The sequence below is a fragment of the Girardinichthys multiradiatus genome, chromosome 13, assembly GCF_021462225.1.
Source record: "Girardinichthys multiradiatus isolate DD_20200921_A chromosome 13, DD_fGirMul_XY1, whole genome shotgun sequence".
In the NCBI taxonomy this organism is placed as follows: Eukaryota; Metazoa; Chordata; class Actinopteri; order Cyprinodontiformes; family Goodeidae; genus Girardinichthys; species Girardinichthys multiradiatus.
In genome coordinates this window covers 24,843,890-24,868,787 of record NC_061806.1, presented here as the reverse complement: position 1 = coordinate 24,868,787, position 24,898 = coordinate 24,843,890, and the positions used below count along the sequence as shown (strand labels likewise).

Sequence of the window (24,898 nt, the reverse complement as noted above, 5' to 3'; positions counted from 1 at the left end):
TCTACCAGTGTGTTGACAGCACAGGCATCCAGTGCTTTTAAAGGGTTAGTTTAAAAAAAAAAAACAACACTTGGAGCCAAAGCTATTTGTTTGCATGCAAACATAACTAAAAAGTGCTGAAGTTAATATTCAAACTGTTAACCTTGCTTTAAGGCAATGGTGCAAACCATCCCGCCAGCACATCACCTGTTGCTGCTATCAAATGCTTTGCCTGTTAATTCACATACCCTTGAAAGATTACCAGAATTATGAATATGTACCATAAAACAAAAAATAATAAAATGTTTGAAAAATCATTTTATTAACAAACTTCCCGATTGAAGATACATGTGCATGTTGGACGTTCACTGCAAGTTATTTAGGATCATTTTTGTACCCTTTACACAATGTTGCTCAGTAGGAGAGAATCCTACCAAATAAGTATGTTATGGTCAGGTGTGTTAAAGTCAACGCTGAGGTCCAGTGGTGATGCTTAAATTAAGGTTAATGTGGCAGCATTGTTTGACTAGTACAAACAAGGTTTATGGATCGTATTCTTGAAGTATTCCAATATGTAAAGCCTTCTGGGGAATGTTGTATAAAATAGTGCTTTGATGGAGCTCAACATTCAATGTGCTAATTTTCTGGCCTACAAGCTGTAATTTCCATACTTATAGCTTATTCAGCTTATTTGACTTGTTTCGATGCAATGAATGTTTAAAGCCAAATGCTTTAGGCAATATTGATAATGTATGTGCTTTGCTATGAGTTGTGAAGAGAATTTAGTTTTGTTCTCATGTTTTTCTTCCTACTTTTCACCTAACCTTGAACCTCTTCCAGTTGAAAGTTCTTATGGTTGACAGATGTAGAGAATTGTGAACATAAATGTATTATATTCTGAAACTATAAGCTACATATGCTTTGCAAGAAAGGAAATTTTTTTGCCTTTTCTTAGATGTCATGTGTCTGCTTCCAGACAAAAAAGAAGCTGATTTCACAAGACTGAACCCAGATAACTAAAATGTATCCCTCTCATTCATCCCTACATATTAAATATCCACATATACCTTCTAAATTTGCCTTATTTGTTTCATTTTTAAAATGTGAAGCCTAATCACCTGTGCACAAAGACTAGAAGATGTTTTTTATTTTGAAAAAAACAAACATTTATTTAACTAAAGTCTTATAGGTGGTCCTAGATTATTAGTCAGTCATTTTCTACCGCTTATTCCATAGTGGGTCACGGGGCCTAGATTATTAATTTACATTAATATTGAAGACATAAAAATACAAATAAATCTCAAGCTGTCCACAAATTTACAGAAGTGAAACATCATTTAAGTAAAAAGAACTGATCCAAACCCCCAACCCTGTGGTACTCCTCATTATTAATGATAATTAACTTAAACAACTTAAAAGTTGGAATCTGTCAAATAAATATGATCTTAACCAGCCTAGTGCTGTTGTATTGATCCCTACAGTATGTTCAAGACTCTGAAAGGGAACATTGTGATCAACAGTATAAAAGGCAGCTGTGAGAAAGAAGCATAGACAGAAGTTCATTGTCCAAGGCCGTAACAATTTTATGTTGACCTTTTATTGGACAAAATGGTACCTTTTACCACTAGTGATTCTGTGGTATGATGAGCTCTAAAATCCGCCCAAAACTAAAAAGATTGCTTTATTAAAAATTTTGACAAAGCTGATTGGTGTTTTAGCATTGGCACAAATATTAGTTTTACAATTTTGCTTCTATTTCTTATGTGGTCGACAAAGTTGCTTTTGTGCCCCCGTAGTTTATATCAACCGCGTTACGTTTAGTCCAGTATTATCAAAATGACTTAACAAGTTTTATTAGAAGAGTGATCACTATTTCTCTGAGACAGATTTACTTAAAATCCTGAACATTGTTGAAAACATAAGATGAGAGCTACTGGGAGTCTAATGTCATGCCCAGAGTGATGCATCCTGATACAATCCATGTGTCTGGTTGAATCCCATCCTAGAAGGCACCTCTTTTCACTGTTCTGCCCAAGAACACTGCCATGACAAAATAAATCAGAATGCACTACAATAGCAATTCCTCCAAACATTCTGTCACAATTTGGTGACGTGATAAAGAGCTGTGTCACAAAAGAAAATGTCAATGACAGGAAAACTTCCCAAACCTGAACACTACTGAGTGCCTGTTTTCAGTTCTATAAGTAGAAAAGTAGAAAACAAGAAATCATAGTCAGTTCGAAACACTGATGATGGAGGGAATGGTGCAAATTATAAAAAAGGGTCAAAAATCTAGTCAGTCAGTCAGTCAGTTTCTACCGCTTCTTCCATAGTGGGCTGTATCATTTTGAAGTAAAGTCAATAAACAGCTACTTTAATGAGACAGTGTCCAATATTATCCCTATAGGAAAATGCCCTGCCTCATGGTCAGTCAGTCAGTCTCTACCGCTTATTCCATAGTGGGTCGCAGGGAAGCTGGTGCCTATCTCCAGCAGTCTATGGGCGAGAGGCGGGGTACACCCTGGACAGGTCGCCAGTCCATCACAGGGCAACACACAAACAACCAAGCACACACTCATTCATTCATACACCTAAGGGCAATTTAGAGTTACCAATTAACCTAACAGGCATGTCTTTGGACTGTGGGAGGAAGCCGGAGTACCCGGTGAGAACCCATGCATGCACGGGGAGAACATGCAAACTCCATGCAGAAAGACCCCAGGCCGTGAATCAAACCCAGGACCTTCTTGCTGCAAGGCAACAGTGCTACCAACTGCGCCACCGTGCAGCTGTCAAAAATCTAAAGTTGACTTAAAAGTTGTTGTTTAATTATTTATGCCTTTGAAACTTGTAAATGTTGTCAGTTTCTCAGCATATCTTAGAAACATCTAAAATTGATGGAGTAACAAAACACTAAATGTTTTTCTTTACCAAAACGTTTGGTCAAGAGCAGACAGTATTTTTTTTCTTGCATTCAGTTTATAAAGAAAAGTAACAAAAAAAGTACATAAATACTTCCATCATTTAGTTTTAAAGGGAAACAATTTTTATTTTTGCAATGCAAAACAGAAAAAAGCCATCCTATGCTTTCTGTTAACAACATTTTTTCTTTTTATGGTGCAAAATTAGACTTTTAAAAATCTCAGACAAAAGTAGATAAATAAACAGGTAAAAGCATTAAATGAAGAGACTGGTGTAGTAGTAGTATGTTAGCAGTACAATTGCCTTAAAGCAAGAAGGTTAACAGTTTGAATATAAATTGCAACCAGTTTCAGTGTTTTTTATGTTTGCATGATTGTTTTGTATTCATTTGCATTTTCTCTGGAAATTTGGGCTTCTTCCAGGAGTCTGAAACATGTATTATTAACACAATGTATTTATCCCTGACTCTTCAAAAACATTTACTGAGCTGAAGGGTGTAGCAAAAAGATGAAAAAAGATGACAAAATAGAATCTGTTGGACAATTGTGATCCAAACCAGCCTAGTGCTTTTCCCCTAATCCCTACAATATGTTCAAGACCTCGTGTTAGCAGTAGTGTTTCATACATTTTATTTTTCATTTGTACAGCACTTTTCACAGATAAAAATCAAAACAAATTTTAAAAAGACAAAAAAAATCCATGACATCTAAAGGAGTTGGTCTGTTTAACATACATTTAAACACATTTTTCACAATTTTTTTCTTGAACCCTTACAAGTAATTCACTCATTTTAAAGAATATTTTGCAAATACAAATACATACTAGGGACGTGGTTAAACAAACAAGCAAAGCATTTGATACAAATGTTAAAGTGGTTTGATGGTTTGTGCTATAGCCTCAAAGCAAGGAGGTTAACAGTTTGAATACTGAATATTTGAATATTAGCTGCAGGATTTTTTATGTTTGTATGTTCCATATGTGTGCATTTGCATTTTCACTGGGAATTCAGACCTTTCCAGCAATTTGAAAGAAGCAATTTTTGCATTATTAGTCTGGGTTAAAATTAGGATTGTGCAAATAAACAAGGTTAGTTCCAAAATTTTACTCATTTTGGGTCTTTTTATTGGAAGTTTTAGTTAAAAAAAAATTAAAAGTTGAAACTCTATGAGGCTTTTATTTAAAATAAATTATGATAAAAAATAAGTAATTACATCAACATTATAATGGAAGTTTATTTCCAAACAAGTTTACCAAGCTGAAGACATCCTAGTTAAACCAAAAAGTCTTTATACCTCTGGCAGATTTAGGTTAAAAGTAAACTTGTAACTTTACAAACATATTTCTTTTTTGAGAGCCCTAAGTTAAATTTATTATTCATTTATTTTTAATTTTTTTAAAGGTAAATTCCAAACCAGTAAGAAAACAGATTCACATAAGCTTCTTGGTTGAATAAATTGTAAAATTGTAAGGTTATTTCCAACATTTAGCAATAGTTATTTCCACAACTTTTGTTAAATGTCTAATTTAACATGCTAAGTAGAGGCAAATTTGAGTAATAAGAACGTTAGTAAAGAGGTAGGGTTCACATGGAAAGTTGTGATTGGCTCCAGATTAGTTTTTAAAAAGCAAAAAGTCAAACCAGCCCTTTAAAAGCACCTAACAGCTGTACTGTTCAAACCACTGGTAGAAAAGGTTCTGGTTCATTTCCAGTCAACAGGTTCTAGGTCGGGATATCGCATCAAGAGCTGCAACAATGGTTGAGCAGTTTGTTGGAACATGGAAGTTGACTTTCAGCGAGAACTTTGGTGAATTTCTGAAGTTACTTGGTAAGAAAACCTACAGTTAAATCCAAAACTAAACTATTGATCTGTTTGTTGAAAGTCTATTGGTTACTAAAATGTGCTACACAACATGCAGCTAATGAGTAAATGCAATTGGTTTTGGTGGCACTTTCTTCCTGTTTTGCAGGTGTTCCTGCTGCCCAACGGCAGATGGCGAACAAACAAAAACCCATCTTCTCACTGAGCGTCGACGATCAGGGGACCATTACCATGCAGTCTCTGAGCATCTTTAAAGTAACTGAATTAAAGTTCAAGCTAGATGAGCCTTTTGAAGAGACTACACTGCAGAATAAGCAGGCAACGGTTAGTGTAGCTTGAGGACATAATTAGAGAGGAACTAATCAAACCTGTTGGCTTGTGGCTGCTTGAATTAACTTTCTTTCCTTTCTTTCTCTTTCCTGTAGACCGCAGTAACTCTGGAAAATGGCAAGCTCATTCAGAACCACAATTGGGATGGTGGAGAACTGCGTGTAGAGAGGGAGATCTTAGATGGGAAAATGATAGTGGTAAGGCTTTTGGAGTTAGACAATTTTTTCTGTGAATTTTTCAATGATCTAGAATTAGATTATGGAACAGTTTGGAGATTTACTTCCATAAGTGCAATTATTTCATTCATTTGGCAGTCTTTCTGAAGTGGCCTTCCTTTATCAAATTACAGTTTTTGTGCAAGACCCTCTTTAGGAGTTTTCAAAAATGTCTGATCTCCAAACACTGATGTCTCTTTACACAGAAATCCATCATGGGAAATGCGGTGGTGGTGAGGACCTACGAAAAGGAGGCATAAAGGCGCTCTCTCGTTTAAAGTAAACCTGGGATGAATGGCTCGGGGCAATGAGCATATTCTCAGAATCATATGTTCTTGACCCTGCAGCCAACATGAAACACAGTTTTGTTAATACTGCCATGGTGTTAATTAAATAAAGAATAATGTGGCAATAGTTGGTCTAAGTTGCTTTGTTTAACATACATAATTTTTAATTTTTGATTTTTCCATTCTTGCACCCTTCCTATAATTCAATGATGTTGATAAATATTGCAAAAAACTATGCTCTAATGGAAACAGCACTTATTCTATAAGTTAATGTCCAAACATCCAAAATACAGAAGTGCCTTTGTTCAGTTCAGTTCAATTCATTTAATTTATATGATGTTAGATTACAAATGTGGTCATCTGTTTGACATAAAGTTGTGTGTCAATAGCTTACTAGGTATGGTAAGAGATGCTGAAATACTCAATAAGCTGGGCACAAGATGGACCATGCAGGTATTGAAAAAAAGTGGCCTGAGGAGGGAGCCTTGAGGAACCCCACATATGATCTCTGTCCACCCAGACATGCAATTAAGATGAAATCAGACGACAGCGTAGAGGACTGTAGAGGCTACCACAAAGTCATAAAAAGTCCTGAGCAAAGGCCTGCAAACTTTGAAGGACCTCACTCTCTTCAGAAGATGGAGCGACTCTGGCTCTTCTTGTACAGGCCGTTGGTGTTATGGGACCAGTCCAGTTTATTGTCGATGTGAACACCCAGGTACTTAAAATGTTCCACTGACTCAATGTCCTCTACCTGGATGTTCTCTGGTGAGTGAGTGCGGAGGTGGGTGAGGATGAGCTGAACGAGCATTTGTCAAATGACACAAGATAATCTTGGGTGTAAGATTTGTGCTTAGACAAGGATTGTGGCAACATGTTTCTCAAATTGTTCCTAGAAATTTTAATTTTAATATGAATAAGGGTATTTACAAACAACATTTTTTTCCAGTTTCTTTGGCCTGTTTTATTGCATCAAGATGTAGTTTAAAGAAAGGAAAGACAATTCATTAAACCCATACTGTTTACGGGTATGCATTAGTATGGAAGGTGAGAAATGTGATCCCTTTAAAAAAATATTTCCCTTATGAAGAAAACTAAATCATGTTTTGAAACATTACTGCAAAGGTTAGATATTATTAAGATATTTAATATATAAGTCATGAATTACTGGTTTTGTAGGCAAAAAAGCCCTGAATTACTATAAACATAAGTTAATTACTCTGCAATGTCATCTTTTGTATATGAAAAACACTGTATTCAAATATAAAACGTCAGTGGTATTTCTGTGCATTGCACAGTTAGGCATGTTTACATACATCGGTTCAGAGCTTACTGACAATGAAAACACAGTTTCTATCAAAAAAACAAAACAGGTTTTGTCTTCATTTAAACCAAACATACTCGTGCTCGTGCTCGTCGTCTTCCATTTATCTGGGCAGGGGCAGCGGTCTAAACGGATTTTCCAAAACATTTAGCTTTTTTTGACTCTCATGTAAATATTGTGGCTCTTCATACCACATTTATGATTCTTCAGATGTGCATTGTTTTAATTTCCTCTATGTTTGACACATTGTATCAATAAACATGCCTTACTAACACTTTACAAACTGTACTTTTGAACTGTAGGTTTGGAATATCACAAGTGATAAAATTAAGGGCTTCATAGAAATTAATGGAAATAAAAGGAAGAACGTTTTTCAATCTCTGCAATAAAACATTGTCTGTAGTTACATTAACTTCAACAAGTTAATGAAACTAATTATATTTACTTCCTTTTTAAATACTTTTCTTTTGGATTTGTTGTACATTGGTGGCACTGTGAATTCAAGTCTTTACCTGATGGGAAGATATCAAATCCATGACTCTTTAAAGGAAGTCAGATCTTGTGGATCTGTTCCTTTCAAAAGAGCCAGTTTTTATATTTTCAGGAAACCAGTGTGTGGTAACTCAGAATCAGAATCAGAAAAGCTTTATTGCCAAGTACGTTTTTGGACATACAAGGAATTTGTTTTGGCATAGTCGGTGCAATACAATACAAATTAAACAGTATAAACATATCTACAATATAATATAAATATATGTGCACAGTTTTAAGTGAGTGAGAGTAAGTATACAGCACTATAAGATGCAAGAGCAATATACCTGCCAAAAATACTGACTTGGACTCCCATTCATCCATTTTCTATACTCGCTTATTTTTGCAGCTTAGCAGGGGTGCTAGTGCCTATCTCCAGCAGTCACTATAGGAAATGCGGGGAATACACTGCCTCTCTGAGTAGCTTTGCAAAGGACAGGCCTCACAAGGGAACGCAAACAAAAAAATGCATGCAGGTTTTCACTCCTAAGGGCAATTTACAGAGACCAATTAACCTAACATGCATGCTTTTGGACTGTGGGAAGAAGACAAAGTATCTGGAGAAAACGTGGAGAACTTCCAAGCTCCATGCAGAAAGACCCCAGGGCCTTTTTGCTGAAAAGCAACAGTGCTATCAACTGTGATAACATGGAGCCTTGACCAGGCCATGAAAGAGATTTTGTTTCTGGAAAGAATTGCACCTTATTTTAATATTTTTGTCATAAGAAAATGCATTCAGATGCTGCTGCATTTTCTTTGGCTCAACCTGGTCATACTTATACTCTTATCTCAAACTGTTCTAAGTCTTGTAAAATGAAAATTGTTCATACATTTCAAAGATAAATAAATAAATATAAATATTCATAGGTGGAAGCTCTCTATTAGTGTGACTCTTGCATTTTTTCTTTAATATTTGAATTCCTCGAACTGGGGAAGAATGAGGCTGGTTATGTTTTAGTCTTCCTCCAAAGGAAGAAATCCTCAATATATGAGGACCTTTTTGTAGACTCTTTTTCCTGTTGTATATACCGGCCCAATGACCGCCTGTCTCTTGCGGTCATTGGATGAGAGGCGGGGTACACCATGTACAAGTTGCCAATCCATCACAGGGTCACAAACTCACTATGGTGAACTGAACACCCTATGTACAGGGGTTGGACAATGAAACTGAAACACCTGGTTTTAGACCACAATAATTTATTAGTATGGTGTAGGGCCTCCTTTTGCGGCCAATACAGCGTCAATTTGTTTTGGGAATGACATATACAAGTCCTGCACAGTGGTCAGAGGGATTTTAAGCCATTCTTCTTGCAGGATAGTGGCCAGGTCACTACGTGATACTGGTGGAGGAAAACGTTTCCTGATTCGCTCCTCCGAAACACCCCAAAGTGGCTCAATAATATTTAGATCTGGTGACTGTGCAGGCCATGGGAGATGTTCAACTTCACTTTCATGTTCATCAAACCAATCTTTCACCAGTCTTGCTGTGTGTATTGGTGCATTGTCATCCTGATTCACGGCACCGCCTTCAGGATACAATGTTTGAACCATTGGATGCACATGGTCCTCAAGAATGGTTCGGTAGTCCTTGGCAGTGACGCGCCCATCTAGCACAAGTATTGGGCCAAGGGAATGCCATGATATGGCAGCCCAAACCATCACTGATCCACCCCCATGCTTCACTCTGGGCATGCAACAGTCTGGGTGGTACGCTTCTTAGGGGCTTCTCCACACCGTAACTCTCCTGGATGTGGGGAAAACAGTAAAGGTGGACTCATCAGAGAACAATACATGTTTCACATTGTCCACAGCCCAAGATTTGCGCTCCTTGCACCATTGAAACCGACGTTTGGCATTGGCATGAGTGACCAAAGGTTTGGCTATAGCAGCCTGGCCGTGTATATTGACCCTGTGGAGCTCCCGACGGACAGTTCTGGTGGAAACTGGAGAGTTGAGGTGCACATTTAATTCTGCTGTGATTTGGGCAGCCGTGGTTTTATGTTTTTTGGATACAATCCGGGTTAGCACCCGAACATCCCTTTCAGACAGCTTCCTCTTGCGTCCACAGTTAATCCTGTTGGATGTGGTTCGTCCTTCTTGGTGGTATGCTGACATTACCCTGGATACCGTGGCTCTTGATACATCACAAAGACTTGCTGTCTTGGTCACAGATGCGCCAGCAAGACGTGCACCAACAATTTGTCCTCTTTTGAACTCTGGTATGTCACCCATAATGTTGTGTGCATTTCAATATTTTGAGCAAAACTGTGCTCTTACCCTGCTAATTGAACCTTCACACTCTGCTCTTACTGGTGCAATGTGCAATCAATGAAGACTGGCTACCAGGCTGGTCCAATTTAGCCATGAAACCTCCCACATTAAAATGACAGGTGTTTCAGTGTCATTGTCCAACCCCTGTAGCTTTTGTAGCATTCCATGATGCATTCACTTGCACTTGGAAATCTGATATTTACCCACTAAGCACCAGTCTAGATGGTAGCAAAGTGCAACTAAATGCAAAAACGTTAACTAAATATCTACAGTTATTTTTGTTTCTAATTAAAATATATAACATATAACTAGTTAAGCCCCAGAAAAAACATCAATTGTGCCTTAAACAAGTTTTCTATTGCTTTCATGTATGTGCAGTCCTCGGGATAGTTGGTGCCCCCTGCTTGCTGCTGAGTATAATGAGAGTATTTTACTTGCTTATATGGGACAGCCCTGCATTTTGTCCTATCCCAGAATTTAGATTAGTTTTGATTGGTTTGGAGGTGGTAGAGAGAGGGAATCACTAAGGGGACCATTCATACAAGAACCGCCACTGGATAAGATTGTAAAAATAGACAACAAGGACAGATACTAATGGCAGCAATTGCTTGTTTTGGTGCAAACTAATAGAGCAGAGTCTTTAACATTAAAGCAGATAGAATCTAGTTAGGTGTTACTCAAGCTCCTGCACAACTTTTACCAATTTCACAAACACAGGACATAGATATTGAATAAGTGGATGCAGAGGGCGATTCCAAGTACAGCCGGAGTTCACAGTATGCAATACACTCGGACACTAGTTGATGAAATTGGAATTCAGCCTTCAGCATAACTGGAGGGCAGCCAGGCTCCCCTACAGTTCTTTGGGGCCTCCTCGCGCATAACTCAGTTCAGCTGTTTGGTTTCTCTGGAGACAGATCTTAGATCAGCCCAGGAGCCATTTGGTTCCTGCAGAGAGGAGTCAAGATGAAACTAATGTGTTTTTAGTGAACATCGAGGCACACAGGGAAATTCTCGAGAAACCTGGTGGAGGCTAACCTCAAGGCCAACTCCAATGAAAAAAAATGCAAGTGGGATTTGGGCTGGAATTATGAAATGATGATGATGAAATGATTTCATAACTAAATCCAAGAGAAGTGACAGATTCTAGCTAAGAAAGGTTTGTATTATTTACAAGTCACATTTGACCAGAAAAACATTCGAGCAAAAATTGTGAAAAAGTTGTTTATTCAGAGTTAATTTCTTTAATCAAACATCAAAGCCACACAACCAAAATAAGGGATCTGTTGCTTTTTGGACTGTTATCTGCGTAATCTTCTGCATTATCTTACATGTTCCTTCTGATGTGAAAAAAATCAGGAACCCTTTGTATTCTTCAAACCAAGGCAGCACCGTACATCTCAGTTTTTATAAAATGCGTCTCAGAAATACACTTCTGAGCATTAATTAGTAAGTATTTTATAATGCATGCAACTCATTCTCCGGACCCGACCTTGTAAGCAAAAATACAATCATAATTCTAGTTTTATGTACATTTTTGAGATCCACTAGTTGCCTTACATGAGTTGTAGGTCATCGAGTAGAAGCTCCTATAGTATATTACCGATTCATAGACTTTTTTTGAAGCACTTACACTTTAAAGGTGTTTGTGTAAGGTTGAGTTTAAGTTGAGGACAAGCAGAGGAAGGGTGTCAACACTGCAACTCAAGTGGAGCTTTCCAGATGTTATGCAAAGGATGTGAGTTAATTCCTCTGAAGTCCCAGACCTGCTGTTTCTCTCATGACACAAAGCAAACCCGGAGTCAGCCAGATGTAATGTTCTATTAGGCATGAGAACACACGCAGGTTTACCTAAGGTCTTTAAATCAGGATTTGTTCTACAGCTCTAGCATGTTATATTTCTGGAGCCAAGATTAGAGTTAGTGAAGGTCCAAAAAAAGTGCTTGCCGGGGTATTTTTACAGTGCTTTGCAAAGTTGCTCATGAGGTATTCCTTGAACTTTTTCACATTTTGTCACATACATATTTCCATGTATTGCATAGAAGATGGAAAATGATACATGTCTTTTAACTTTTTTGTAAAAAGAAAAATCAAAAAGTCTAGCATGCCTTTGTATTCAGACACCCTCAGTCAATATTTTGAAAAACTGTCAAAACAGCTTCGTTTTCAAGTCATGTTACGTATTCTCAATCAGATTTAGATCTAGACTTTGACTGGGCCCTTTTAACAAATTAATATGCTTTGATCAAAACTATCCTGTTGCATCTCTGGCCACATGTTTAATGTTGCTGATCTGCTGGAAAGGGGAACCTCAAGGCTCTTGCAGCCTCTCGTAGGTTTCTTCCAGGTTTGCCCAGTATTTAGCTCCATCTGTCTTTGTATGAACTGTGACGCAGAAAAGCATCCGCACAGCATCAATCCACCACCACCATGTTTTACAGTAGTGATGGTGTGTTCAGTGTTTAGTGTCATTTTTCCACAACACATTGTGTTTCAAATAAAGTCTTTACAGTTCAGTTTTGGTCTCATCTGACCAAATCACCTCCTTCCACATGTTTGCTGCTTTATGGCTCAAGGAAAACTCTGATCGAATGTTTTAAAATGTTGCCCCACCCTGCCCTGACGGTTATGCCGCAGCTGATCAGGAGAAGCCATGTTAACAGCGGTGGAAGATGCCTGGGAAAAAAAACTTGGCGGTGGAGATCCGCCCTGTTTCCTGCAGTTGTCCAAACAAAGACATGGAGACGCCTTGTTGACTTTCAAGCAGTGCACCTGTAAGTCAATCCACAGCAGATGTGCCTTTTGGCTTTCATAATGCACACACAACATACTCTACTCTACTCATACATTCTTATGACTCCTGAGGTAATATGAGTTAAAGGAGTTACCATCTCAAACTGGTCCACTGGGGAGAGAAAGAAACTACTCGGAGATCCGTTTTTTGATGTGTAGAGCAAGATATGCAGAACACGATTAATATACATGGATAATGGTTTTAATGCAGCTGGTCAGTGTGATGGTTTACAGAGCTGTAGTACTGATTGTTGCACCATTAAAGAAACAAAATTTATATCAGGTTGAGAAAAATAGGGAACAAAATAACATTAAACCACTGTATGATACATTCAGAGTGTTGCTGGATGACATTATGCTTTACCGCTGTGAAATACAATATTCCTTTCACATTCTTCCAGTTGAGTCTTATGTCTAACAAAGTCAACATAGAAATGAGCTTTGCCATGTTTGGGTCTCCCTTTTTCCAGATTCTGCAGTTTTTTTTTGGATACTTAAAGCAGAATTTTGTAGTGTTTGTGTATCGTTACAGAAGAACCAAAATTAAAAACACCACAGCTTGTTGTTGTTGCACAGTTCGCTGCAACAGGAAGTTAGAAAAGTGCCTTGGGGTCAACAATGTTGATCATAAATTTATATAGCTGAGAGCAGCCTAAACAATACACATCCTGACAGGGTCTCTACAGATCTCCAATTTCAAAAGTCCTTAACCAACATACATTGCAAATATACATATTTTCTGCTGCAAAATTTAAGACACAAAAAGAGTCGTGAGTTATAGAATGAAAAATGCTGAACTGTGTCAAAAGTGTTTTTCCTTTTTCCTAATTAAGTTAAAATAGACATTGGTTCTTACTGGTTTGAGCGTGCATGGCTGCAGATAGAAAACAGAACAAAAAAAATGTTTTAAAAAGTAACTGTTGTAGAACAATAAAATTGTACTACAGGTAGTGTTGTGAATTTCTTTCAATTTCTCAATTATGTCTGGGCCCATTTGGATATGCAAGGTAAAGTATTTTCTGTAAAGGTCAGTAGTTTTATTTGTATGTTCAAACATAAAACCTAACCAATCACCAGAAACACAACTACTGTGTATTATCACAAAATCAAAAACTTTCCATGCTTTTACTTAAATGTCCATCAATCCATCAGCTCTCTGTTCATCTATTCACCTCTTTACTCTTCGGTTTAAAAAAAATATATATCAAACTGCATTCATAAATCTAATGGAAATTTCTAATATTGCATCTGGAAATAATGTAATCATAACATGGAAAATGTAGAAACTCTTTCCATGTTCAAATTTAACCTTTAAGGAGAAACCTACCAATGCAGGAGACAACTGCTGGTATTTAGGGAAGAAGCATGAATAAACTAAAAACAAAAGGACCTGTAAATGAATTTTGTATTGTGAGCTGAGAAAGGCATCTTAAGTAAACTGAAGTGAAATGCTTTGAGGCCTGGAAAACAGCAATTTACTAAAACTGTAACACATTGACTTTTCCTAGCAGTCAAATGTTACTGTGTACTTGGCCTCTTCCCCAGAAGGTCAAACATTGCACGTCCTCCACAGCTGCCAACTATTGTCCAACATGAGCACATTGGCTCATAATTCCAGGTTCAGCTGTTTTGATCATTAAGTTCAATCAGTACTGTAGGCTGCCTTTCCTGTCATGGGAAACTGGTCGTCACCACTCACAAAGCTTTCCCAAAACAAAACGCCAAGGGTGGAAAACCCATAATGCTCTTGTGTACCACACAGCTGCCAGCAAGTGCGCAATGGGAAATGTTCAGCCTTCCCAAAAGAGGAAAGTGGAAAACATTTCCCCTTCTATAATGCACTAAATACTTCTAAAAAGGGATCACATTCCTTAAGAGTTCATGCAGGACGGACTAAAGAAACTGCTTTGACCTTTAAAGGACATTTTTTAGATTACAGATAGCCAAAAATGTTTAGCATGTGGAAAAGTCCCTCGTTGGAATAGATCAAGTTTTGATCTCTTGGGCCACCATTTTTTTTATAAAACATTCCCCAGCATCCTTGCATCTAGAAGATGACCAGACCTTTATTCTGATGCATTTTAAAAAACAGACTTAATGACCAAATTAATAGTCAGACTCAGAGGCACCATTTGACAAAATCTCAAATTTTGTTTTAATTCACAAAACCACAAGAGTTCCAAACAAAACCCCAAGTTGTCCAGTTGGGGCAACAAAGTACAAAAGCAGACTTTGGTAGCAGTTAGGGTAAAGAGAGCAGAACACGCCATTTTCAGTTTGGAAGCATGCTCATTGAACTGAGCTGGTCATCCAGGCGCAACATCACTCCTTCACATACGTCCTCACAGCCACTACGTCTCCCATTATGCATTTCTGTAATGAGAAAGCAGACGGGTCATTGGGAGCAAGCCTGTAGAAACTTAAGCAGAAGGTGCTGCAGCACCAGCAAGAAAGAGCCATTTTTATTTAGGGGAAACAACAAGGTTTGATGATTTGCAGCATGTCTCATTACGATGGTTACTTCCTTCAGTGCTATTTTATGTGGTAAAACAGATTAACATTTACCATTTGAGTAAATGTTCATCCCTTAAGCATTTTCCTTACGAAAAAGGACAAAATGAGCCCAGTTATAATTTAAGCTGTTCAAGTACATTATGATTTTTATTTGACAACTAAAACTTCCACAATAGAAATGCACATCAACTGAAACCCAATTCAAATTCATGCAAACTGATAATTTAGTTAACAGTTTGATTTTTGGAGGCATAAACCCCCATTTTACATCTAGGTCAAATTCAGTTGAGTTAAGAGTATTTAAAAAAAAAAAAAAAAGTTGAAGGCAATAATAATTTCCACCATAGAGAAATTATGGCCTTCCCCACCTATGGCCACCCCTACAAAACTCCCTGGAGGGCCCAATTGGTCCTTCCTGCTATTCAATTTAGAAGGTTTGAAATAATTGCTTGGATCTTGATCTAGGTTGAGTCATTAAGTTAAAATTTCATTGGCTTAAAAAATAAAATGGAAAATTACCGCCACCAGTTTTCCATCAGAGATCTCCCGCTCAATAAGAGTTTCCTTGCCATCCCAGCTCTGTTTCTGAATAAGTTTGTCGTTGTCCAGACTTACCACAGTCTGCGGGATAGAGAAAAGAGGAGGGACAAACTGTTAAGCTCCAGCATTACAAACACACCATGCTGCAAGTTGTGACCCGTCCCAAGTCGAAAATGGGAGCTCATTTAGGGGGAACTAACCCTCGTCTTCCGGTCATCAGCAGTTGTCTCTTCGAAAGGCTCGTTAAGCTTGAACTTGACCTCGGTAGTTTTGAAGGCGCTCTGAGACTTCATGCAGATCGCCCCCTGGTCGTCCACGCTCATAACGAAGTTGGGTTTGGTTCGGTTCCCCACCTGTCGGGTGGCGAACCCCACACCTGCAGCGCGGTAAGAAAGCGGACAAAAAAAAAAAAAAAGAGGTTTAAATTAATTTACTGTGCATTTCAACAATTTCCATATTTCCACAAAAAAAAAAAGAGGTTTAAATTAATTCACTGTGCATTTCAACAATTTCCATATTTCCACAAAAAAAAAAAAGAGGTTTAAATTAATTTACTGTGCATTTCAACAATTTCCATATTTCCACACACAAAAAAAAGAGGTTTAAATTAATTCACTGTGCATTTCAACAATTTCCATATTTCCACAAAAAAAAAAAAAAAAACTTGCAAAATTTGAGAAATTTTATTAAATTCCCATCCTAAAGTTCTCACCCAGTGCCTTCATGTAGTCATCAAAGTTCTCACTGGAAATCATCTTCCATGTTCCCACAAACTTGTCGACCATTGTTGCAGTGTGCTCTGTGATCATACTCTACCACAGACTGCTCAGTGACTTTCTCTGACCAGTATGTTGAACTGGTTAGGAGGTAACTGCTTTTAAAGGGCCAGCTCGCAGGTGGAGCCAATCGCAGCCCTCTACGTCACACGTCAGTCATTTATAATCCCGCCTACTCTTTTACTCATAATTCTGGTGTCCAATATTGCATCTGCCTTTTTATCTAATCGGGTATTTTTGTGTTTTAACACACGCTATATATAAAATGCATCTCAAAAGGAACTGAATGAATTATATAGTGCAGGAATTTAAAGGTACATCATGAATACAACAAAATGATTGAAGTGAATCTGGAATCACTAAAGGACCTCAAGGCAATGACCAGCATCTTGCATCACCCTAACCAGGTTCCTGGCTATTTTGTAATGACAGAACACCATAATCTCCCAGAGTTTCAGTCCTTTTACCCCACAATTAAAGCAAAAAACACACAAAAAAAAAACAAAAGGTCAGTGTGAATTTAATGGTGCTATTTTAGAACCGGTAAAACACAGGGACTGAGTGGATGAATGGACAAATAAACAAATGATGCATGGACAGATGTAAACATGGATGGACAAATAGACATGGATTTCAGGGTTTATTTGCAATATGTTCTCTGAAACACCTGCATTATCTCTTATTTCTTAAAACACGTCAGAAATGTTAGATCTGACTGCTCCTGCACTGATTCTAGCAACATCTTTATCTTTAAACCATTTTAACCGACTGATTCATTGCTTCGAGAAAAAAGCGAGGTACTGACTTGAAACAATATTCTCAACCAGAGTAAAACAACCGTGACTCACAAAACAAAGATGAAGTGTCCAACTGCAAAAACAAACATCCTCTTTTATTGTACATTTCCAAGATTACACACATATAAATACAAACAAATTCATTTGTTAGCTCCAGCTTTAGTCTGTGGGTCCTTGTCGTTGCAGCGGGACTGAAACGCACTCAGCATCTCACGGCAGGTCAACTTTCCCCCCTTCATCACCAGCCTCTCTCCATCCACTGTGGATACAAAAAAAACCAAAAAAAAAAACACAAGACACAATGAGATGACTCACCGTGCGAGGAGTGCGACTCGAGGAAAGTTAACTCTGAGCAAATGTCAAATAACACAAAGAGGCTCATCAGTACTCTGCTGACCTGAGGCACACATTGGCTGACTCAGAGCACTGAAACATCAGTCTACATTACGAAATCAGGACGAAAACTAGCTTAAAAAAAACAAAAGATGCCATCAGAGCTGCACTGACGTATTGCTGGCAGCGATTTCGAAGGGTAACTGACTTATGTCTCATCATAATCAGGAACTATCAGGAACAAATTGAGGTCAATGTGGATGAATGAGAGACAAAAAAGTAATGTAGATATCTGGATGTAGTGATTTTACTGACAGAACACAAAGTGGTCTCAGAAATTTGATTTATTCTGTATTTTTATTTCAAGACTTCAGACCCAGAAAAAGTCATGGGAAAAATATCGCGACACCCTACAACAGACTGTTGATTTCATTGGATATTTAATATTAATTTTAATAATTCAGGTAATAGAAAATAAACAAGAAAAGAGAACAAAATACCTTTCAGTAAAACGATATAAATTAGGACACCCCTGCATTTGTTCACAACTACATTGGCTATAGTTTTCCATAGTTACATGCTCACAATCTGCTGCAGATTGTTATGTACAGTGCCTTGCGAAAGTACTCAGCCACCTTGAACTGGTCAACCTCTTGCCACATTTATGGCTTCAAACATAAAGATATAAAATTCTAATTTTTTGTGAAGAATCAACAACAAGTGGGACACAATCGTGAAGTGAAATTTATTGGATGTGTCAAACTTGTTTAACAAATAAAAAACTGAAACGTGGGGCGTGCAATATTATTCGGCCCCCTTGTGTTAATACTTTGTAGCGCCACCCTTTGCTGCAATTACAGCTGCAAGTCTCTTGGGGTTTGTCTCTATCAGTTTTGCACATCGAGAGACTGAAATTCTTGTCCATTCTTCCTTGCAAAACAGCTGGAGCTCAGTGAGGTTGGATGGAGAGCGTTCATGAACAGCAGTCTTCAGCTCTTTCCACAGATTCTCGATAGGATTTAGGTCTGGACTTTGACTTGGCCATTCCAACACCTGGATACGTTTATTTATTTATTTTTTTTTAGAAATTTTTATTTGGTAGGGACAGATACAATAAACATAGATCATTATGCAAAATAATCTGATGCCTGTATCATAGTGCTTATAGCCATAGCTAATTCGCAGCACCTGTCCCTTGAAGGGCTTTTAACAGTTAAAATAAATAAAAAGTAAAAACAATTACTATAAATACAATAAGAAATGACCAGAAACCAGTTAGTACTAATAAATTCACTGTAATAAAATTAAGACATCCACTCAAGATCAAACAAATGTGCGCCTCATTTATACAGCTTTGCATTTCATATGACCACACGGCTGCTGCTGTGTGAGCCAGGATTTTGCTTGTTTTTTGAAAGCGGACAGGCTAGTCAAAGTCTTAATATTAACAGGAAGACCATTCCACAGGTTGGTTCCTTTCACAGAAAAGAAATGTTTTGCGAAAGATGTTTTACAAAATGGAACTTTACAGTTTCCACTTGTAGCAGCTCTCGTTGACCTGGAGGTGTCCAGTCTGTTAACAAATTTACAAAGTGGCTCAGGTGCAAGTCTAATCAAACATTTAGAAATCAACTTTATATAGCTAAGATTAACAAAATTCACAAAATATAAGAATTTGTATTTATTTAAGATGTGACAGTGATGAAATCGAATGGGCTTTTTATCAAAAAATGTTTAAAGTCCTATTATAAAGCCTTTCGATAGGCTTTAAGGTAGTTTGACTGGTCTGAGACCAAACAGCAGTGCAGTAAGACAGATGTGACAGGATCACTGTATTCAAAAAGACATGAGCACATTCTAATGTCAGAAAGCTCCTGATCATTCGGAAACTGTTCATATTCGCCTTCATTGTTCTTACAATGCTTTTAATGTGACTTTTGAAATTTAACTGAGGATCTAATATTATGCCTAAATATTTTTCTTGTTCTACCTGTTCAGTTAGTTCTCCATTTATTCTGATGTTTAGATCGTTTGTTGTCCAAGTTCTTTGTATAGAGAAATACATAGATTTGGTTTTCTTCAAGTTTACTGTCAAATAGGATTTGTTTAACCAATACAATACTTTCTCTAGACCTTTGGTGAATGTGCTGCTGACTGCTGAAGGGTTTTTACCAGGCACATAAACAACAGTGTCATCAGCGTACATCTGAAGGCTAACTTCAGGCAAGTCATTCACATACAGGATGAAGAGAATTGGCCCCAGTATGGTTCCCTGAGGAATTCCGGTTTTAATTTCACATGGAGTAGATTTTACATGATCAATAACTACACATTGTTCTCGGCCCTGCAGATATAACTTAAACCATGATAGTGCCTGATGTGACATATTAAAAGATGACAATTTTGAAATAAGACGACTGTGGTGTACGGTATCTAATGCCTTCTTTAAGTCCAGGAATACTGCACCCACAATGTTTCCTTTGTCAAGCGACTGCACAATGCTTGCCAATAATGCGTAGATAGCCGATTCAGTAGAATGGTTTTGTCTAAAACCCTACTGTTTAGGGTGTATATATTGGTGTGTTTCTAAATATTGAGTTCGTTGTTCTGAAACTACTTTTTCTAATATTTTTGACATCACTGGAACTAGACTTATTGGTTAATAGTTACTGACATCTGTGGTATTCCCGGACTTAAAGATGGGTTTAACTAATGCTTTTTTCCAAGCATCTGGAAATGTTCCAGTTTTAACAGAAGCATTTATAATGTGGATTAAAGGCTAGATTAGAGTGTGAGCGTACTTTTTTAGGAACGCTGCGTCTATGCTATACATGTCTTTAGATAGAGTGGTATTCAGATCTGCAATAGCTTTCAAGACCGTTGCCTGATCCACTTCTCCAATTTTGAAAGAATTCTCATCTGATGCTGATATTATATTTAAATTATTACTACTGAGACCGTGCCTGATCCACTTCCTCCAAATTTTGAAAGATCTCATCTGATGCTGATATTATATTTAAATTAGTACTACGGATGCCTCATCATCTGAAAATTTAGAAGCAAGATCTTGTACAGATTTAATTAAATATTGATTGAAAGTATTTGCAACTTCAACAGATTCTGATATTTTTTTTTTCTTCAAATTTTAATTCATATGAGTTATTTGTATTTGCATTAGGTTTGGTTAAACTATTTATTTTTTTCCACATTGTTTTGTAATCTCCTTTGGATTCAGTTAGAATTGTTGTATAATAGTTAGCTTTTGAGTTGCGTACTTCTTTTACTACTTGATTTTGTAAACCTTTAAATATCCTCAGGTCTGTGTCATATCTGGTCTTAAGATATGTTTTTAGGGCAAAGTCCCTTTTTTTAATTAGTTGTCGCACTGCCTCACTTACCCATGGAAGCAGTCTTTTTCTTTGTGGCCTTTTACATGGTTTTAAAAACATATCTAAAACATTACTCATTATAGAAGTAAATATATTGCAACAGTCATTCGCTTGACTATGTTTTACTACTTCATCCCACTTAATGTTTGTTAACTCGCTCTCAAAATTGATGAGGTCCTCGCGGGGAATTGTTAACTTTGTTACCTGCGGATCATTTTCATATTCGGTTACCTGCTTTTTTGAGAGTTTTCTGGAAATTAATATCATGTTATGATCTGATAGGCCACACACCAGATTGTATATTTTTGAAATTCTTTCAGGTTTATTGGAAAAAACTAAATCTATTGCTGTCTTTGATGTTTTTGTTAGACGAGTGGGTCCCTTTATAAATTTATGAAAATCATATTTTGATGTTAATTCTTTAAGCTGTTTCCTATTGGATTTATCCAACCAGTTAACATTGAAATCCCCGTAACAGATCACTTCACTGTTGTGTTTAAATGTTTAGATTTGTTTTTCTAAATTTTGATAAAAGGTTTGTGGGCAACTAGATGGTGGCTTATACAATACAAGGATGTTAAACATCATGCGTGGGAATAAAGCCACATTTACACATATATTTAAGTAATAAAGTTTCATCTAGTTGGGTCTCCTTGGTCTTAAAAGAGTCTTTAATATAAACCAAAACACCACATCCTCTGCCATTGATCCTATCCTTACTGTAACACTTATATCCAGGAACATCATTCGTGAACAGCAATCTTCAGCTCTTTCCACAGATTCTCGATTGGATTCAGGTCTGGACTTTGACTTGGCCATTCCAACACCTGGATACGTTTATTTGTGAACCATTCCATTGTAGATTTGGCTTTATGTTTTGGATCATTGTTTGTTGGAAGATAAATCTCCATCCCAGTCTCAGGTCTCTTGCAGACTCCAACAGGTTTTCTTCCAGAATGGTCCTGTATTTGGCCCCATCCATCTTCCCATCAATTTTGACCATCTTCCCTGTCCGTGCTGATGAAAAGCAGGCCCAAACCATGATGCTGCCACCACCATGTTTGACAGTGGGGATGGTGTGTTCAGGGTGATGAACTGTGTTGCTTTTACGCCAAACATATCGTTTTGCATTGTGGTCAAACAGTTGGATTTTGATTTCATCTGACCAGAGCACCTTCTTCCACATGTTTGGTGTGTCTCCCGGGTGGCTTGTGGCAAACTTTAAACGAGACTTTTTATGGATATCTTTGAGAAATGGCTTTCTTCTTGCCACTCTTCCATAAAGGCCAGATTTGTGCAGTGTACAACTGATTGTTGACCTATGGACAGACTTTCCCACCTCATCTGTAGATCTCTGCAGTTCATCCAGGCTGATCATGGGCCTCTTGGCTGCATCTCTGATCAGTCTTCTCCTTGTTCGAGATGAAAGTTTAGAGGGACGGCTGGGTCTTGGTAGATTTGCAGTGGTCTGATACTCCTTCAATTTCAATATGATTGCTTGCACAGTGCTCCTTGGGATGTTTAAAGCTTGGGAAATCTTTTTGTATCCAAATCCGGCTTTAAACTTCTCCACAACAGTATCTCTGACCTGCCTGGTGTGTTCCTTGGTCTTCATGATGCTCTCTGCGCTTTGAACAGAACCCTGAGACTATCACAGAGCAGGTGCATTTATACGGAGACTTGATTACACACAGGTGGATTCTATTTATCATCATCAGTCATTTGGGACAACATTGGATCATTCAGAGATCCTCACTGAACTTCTGGAGTGAGTTTGCTGCACTGAAAGTAAAGGGGCCGAATAATATTGCACGTCCCACTTTTCAGTTTTTTATTTGTTAAAAAAGTTTGACACATCCAATAAATTTCATTCCACTTCACGATTGTGTCCCACTTGTTGTTGATTCTTCACAAAAAAAATTGAATTTTATATCTTTATGTTTGAAGCCTGAAATGTGGCAAGAGGTTGACCAGTTCAAGGGGGCCGAATACTTTCGCAAGGCGCTGTAAGGGGGAAACTTAAAATTAAACAACATAGTCCCCAAAATAAAAATACATTTAAAAAGCGCAGCACCAAGCATCATTTTCTATATTAATGCCCTTCATAATGTCTTAGAAACTCAGTCAACGGTGACCATATTTCTTCAAAAATGTACTCCCTTTCCTCTGAAAATATACAACTAAACAGCACAGTGCCTGTTTTATGTTACATTACACAAACATGGACAGACCCTTTCTTACCATAAGTTACATCGACTACTGGTTCAGACTTGTCATGTTTCACCACAGGTATCACCTCACAGTTCATGTTGGTGGAGCGGGCCTTCTCTGAACCCACCAAAGCCAAGAACTCTCTGAAAAGACAAACATGCGTCGTGCTCTTTGAGTCCTCCGCACAAAGTCATAATCAAGAAATGTTTCTTACCCCACTGCAATAGAAATAAAGCTGTCATTAACCAAACGGATGAATGATTGATTTGTTTGCTATTAATTTGATTAAGACAAATATTAGATATGTGTAAGATATCTGAGCTGCACACTAACTCCTCTGGACCTGATACTGAAGTCCATTCTGTACTAATACTGGATTAGCCACAGGCCTGCACAACATATCACTATCGTCCCTGAAATATAAATGCGTAAAATACTGAGACTGCGGAAAAAAATAAAAAATAAAAGTTGAATAATGTAATATTTGAAACATTTAAGATGAAGGATAAAGTATCATTTTGAGCTAAAATTTGGGGAAAATTGAGCAAACCGTTTTAATGATTTAGGCAACGAATGAAGGCAATCAGAGACATGCTGCAGTGACACTGATTCAACACTGGCCTCATTTAAAAAGAAAAAGAAAAACAATAAACATAAAAGCTAAATTAATCATTAATAATTCAATCTGAATGTTTCATCTGCATATTTTCCTCCGAGCCTTATAAAAGATTTCCGAGGATAAGTTTTATGGTCATCGTCGGGTTTTAAGAGAGTTTTTTTTTTTTTTTTTTTTTTTTACTTTGCTCATCTTTGGGAATGCTTCACTGGAAAATATTTTGAGCCGGAACGGCAAAAGAGCATTGAATTCAATTTAGTTTCCAGGCACAAAATATGATTTAAGCCTTTCCTGGAAACCTTGGCAGAACTTCTCGGTTCGTGTCTTCACCACATTTGTTTTCTACACCATCCTAAACATCTAAAATAAGAACCAGGGAACATGGAAGAAAGTTCAAAAATTCTTATCTTTTTCTTTACTTATCAGGACTGCAAAGGAATCCTGCTTTGAAGTAAACTTTAATTTGCTGTTGTATAATTTTGAAGATAAATGCTTTGGACTCAAATGTGAGGAGTGTTATAAAGATTGCAGAAAAATGCAGGCATGTGAGTCTGGAAAACAGAAAGCTAAAGTCTCAGAATAAAAAAAAAACCCAACAAAGTTAACCTAAAACATTAATTTAGCTTGATGTGACTCTGTGTGCTTTCTCGTCATAACAACCTATTAAATATGGCTTTAGATGATGAAAAGCTGCAAACATTTATACACAGGATCCATATTAATCGCAGAGGTATTATATCAGACCCTGATTTTTCTATTTTAGACTCCATCTGGGCAGTCAACAGATGATAGACACTGTCTTTATGGTTGTAAGTATTGTAATTATCTTCATAGAACAAATTTCGTGGATTTTATTACGCCCATTGCTAACCTGAACAATAAAAAAAATCTAGTAATCTAGTATTTTACACAACATTTCAGTTATAACCTTTCATATATTAAGAGGGACTATAACAGATGAAAAACATATTTTAAAATAATCTAGTCTTCGGTGTTTAACGCTATTTTGTCGCTAACAAACCCGTCATTATTAAACAGTAGCAAACCAAAGGCCTTCTGACACAACAACAAAGTTGAACATTGGTTTCTCACCGTGTGGACCGGACATTGGACTCAAACGGACAGAACTGGACGGTTATTTTCTTCACAGCTTTCAATAACACGGTAGATTTACTGGGAGCCGCCATGTTTTCTAGACTGGTGACCTCTTACCTCGACGAGAAAAGCAGCTTCTAATTAAAGCCACTAGA

At 37.4% G+C, this 24,898-nt stretch overlaps 3 protein-coding genes across 3 annotated transcripts; 1 reads left to right on the top strand and 2 right to left on the bottom strand.

Moving 5' to 3' along the window:
• Positions 1-4,555: 4,555 nt before the first annotated feature.
• On the top strand, positions 4,556-5,680 carry LOC124879651 (fatty acid-binding protein, heart-like). The gene is made up of 4 exons (XM_047384345.1): positions 4,556-4,727; positions 4,870-5,045; positions 5,147-5,248; positions 5,473-5,680. The coding sequence occupies exons 1-4, from the start codon at positions 4,655-4,657 to the stop codon at positions 5,524-5,526; spliced, it is 405 nt and encodes a 134-aa protein (XP_047240301.1). The 5' UTR covers positions 4,556-4,654; the 3' UTR covers positions 5,527-5,680.
• An 8,923-nt stretch (positions 5,681-14,603) lies between these two features.
• LOC124879435 (fatty acid-binding protein, heart-like) lies at positions 14,604-16,395 on the bottom strand. The gene is made up of 4 exons (XM_047384012.1): positions 16,239-16,395; positions 15,727-15,902; positions 15,506-15,607; positions 14,604-14,845 (listed from the first exon to the last, which is right to left on the bottom strand). Exons 1-4 carry the CDS (start codon positions 16,333-16,335, stop codon positions 14,795-14,797), a joined length of 426 nt encoding a protein of 141 aa, XP_047239968.1. The 5' UTR covers positions 16,336-16,395; the 3' UTR covers positions 14,604-14,794.
• A 778-nt stretch (positions 16,396-17,173) lies between these two features.
• Positions 17,174-24,898, bottom strand: mrpl53 (mitochondrial ribosomal protein L53). The gene is made up of 3 exons (XM_047384013.1): positions 24,741-24,898; positions 23,063-23,175; positions 17,174-17,358 (listed from the first exon to the last, which is right to left on the bottom strand). The coding sequence occupies exons 1-3, from the start codon at positions 24,833-24,835 to the stop codon at positions 17,240-17,242; spliced, it is 327 nt and encodes a 108-aa protein (XP_047239969.1). The 5' UTR covers positions 24,836-24,898; the 3' UTR covers positions 17,174-17,239.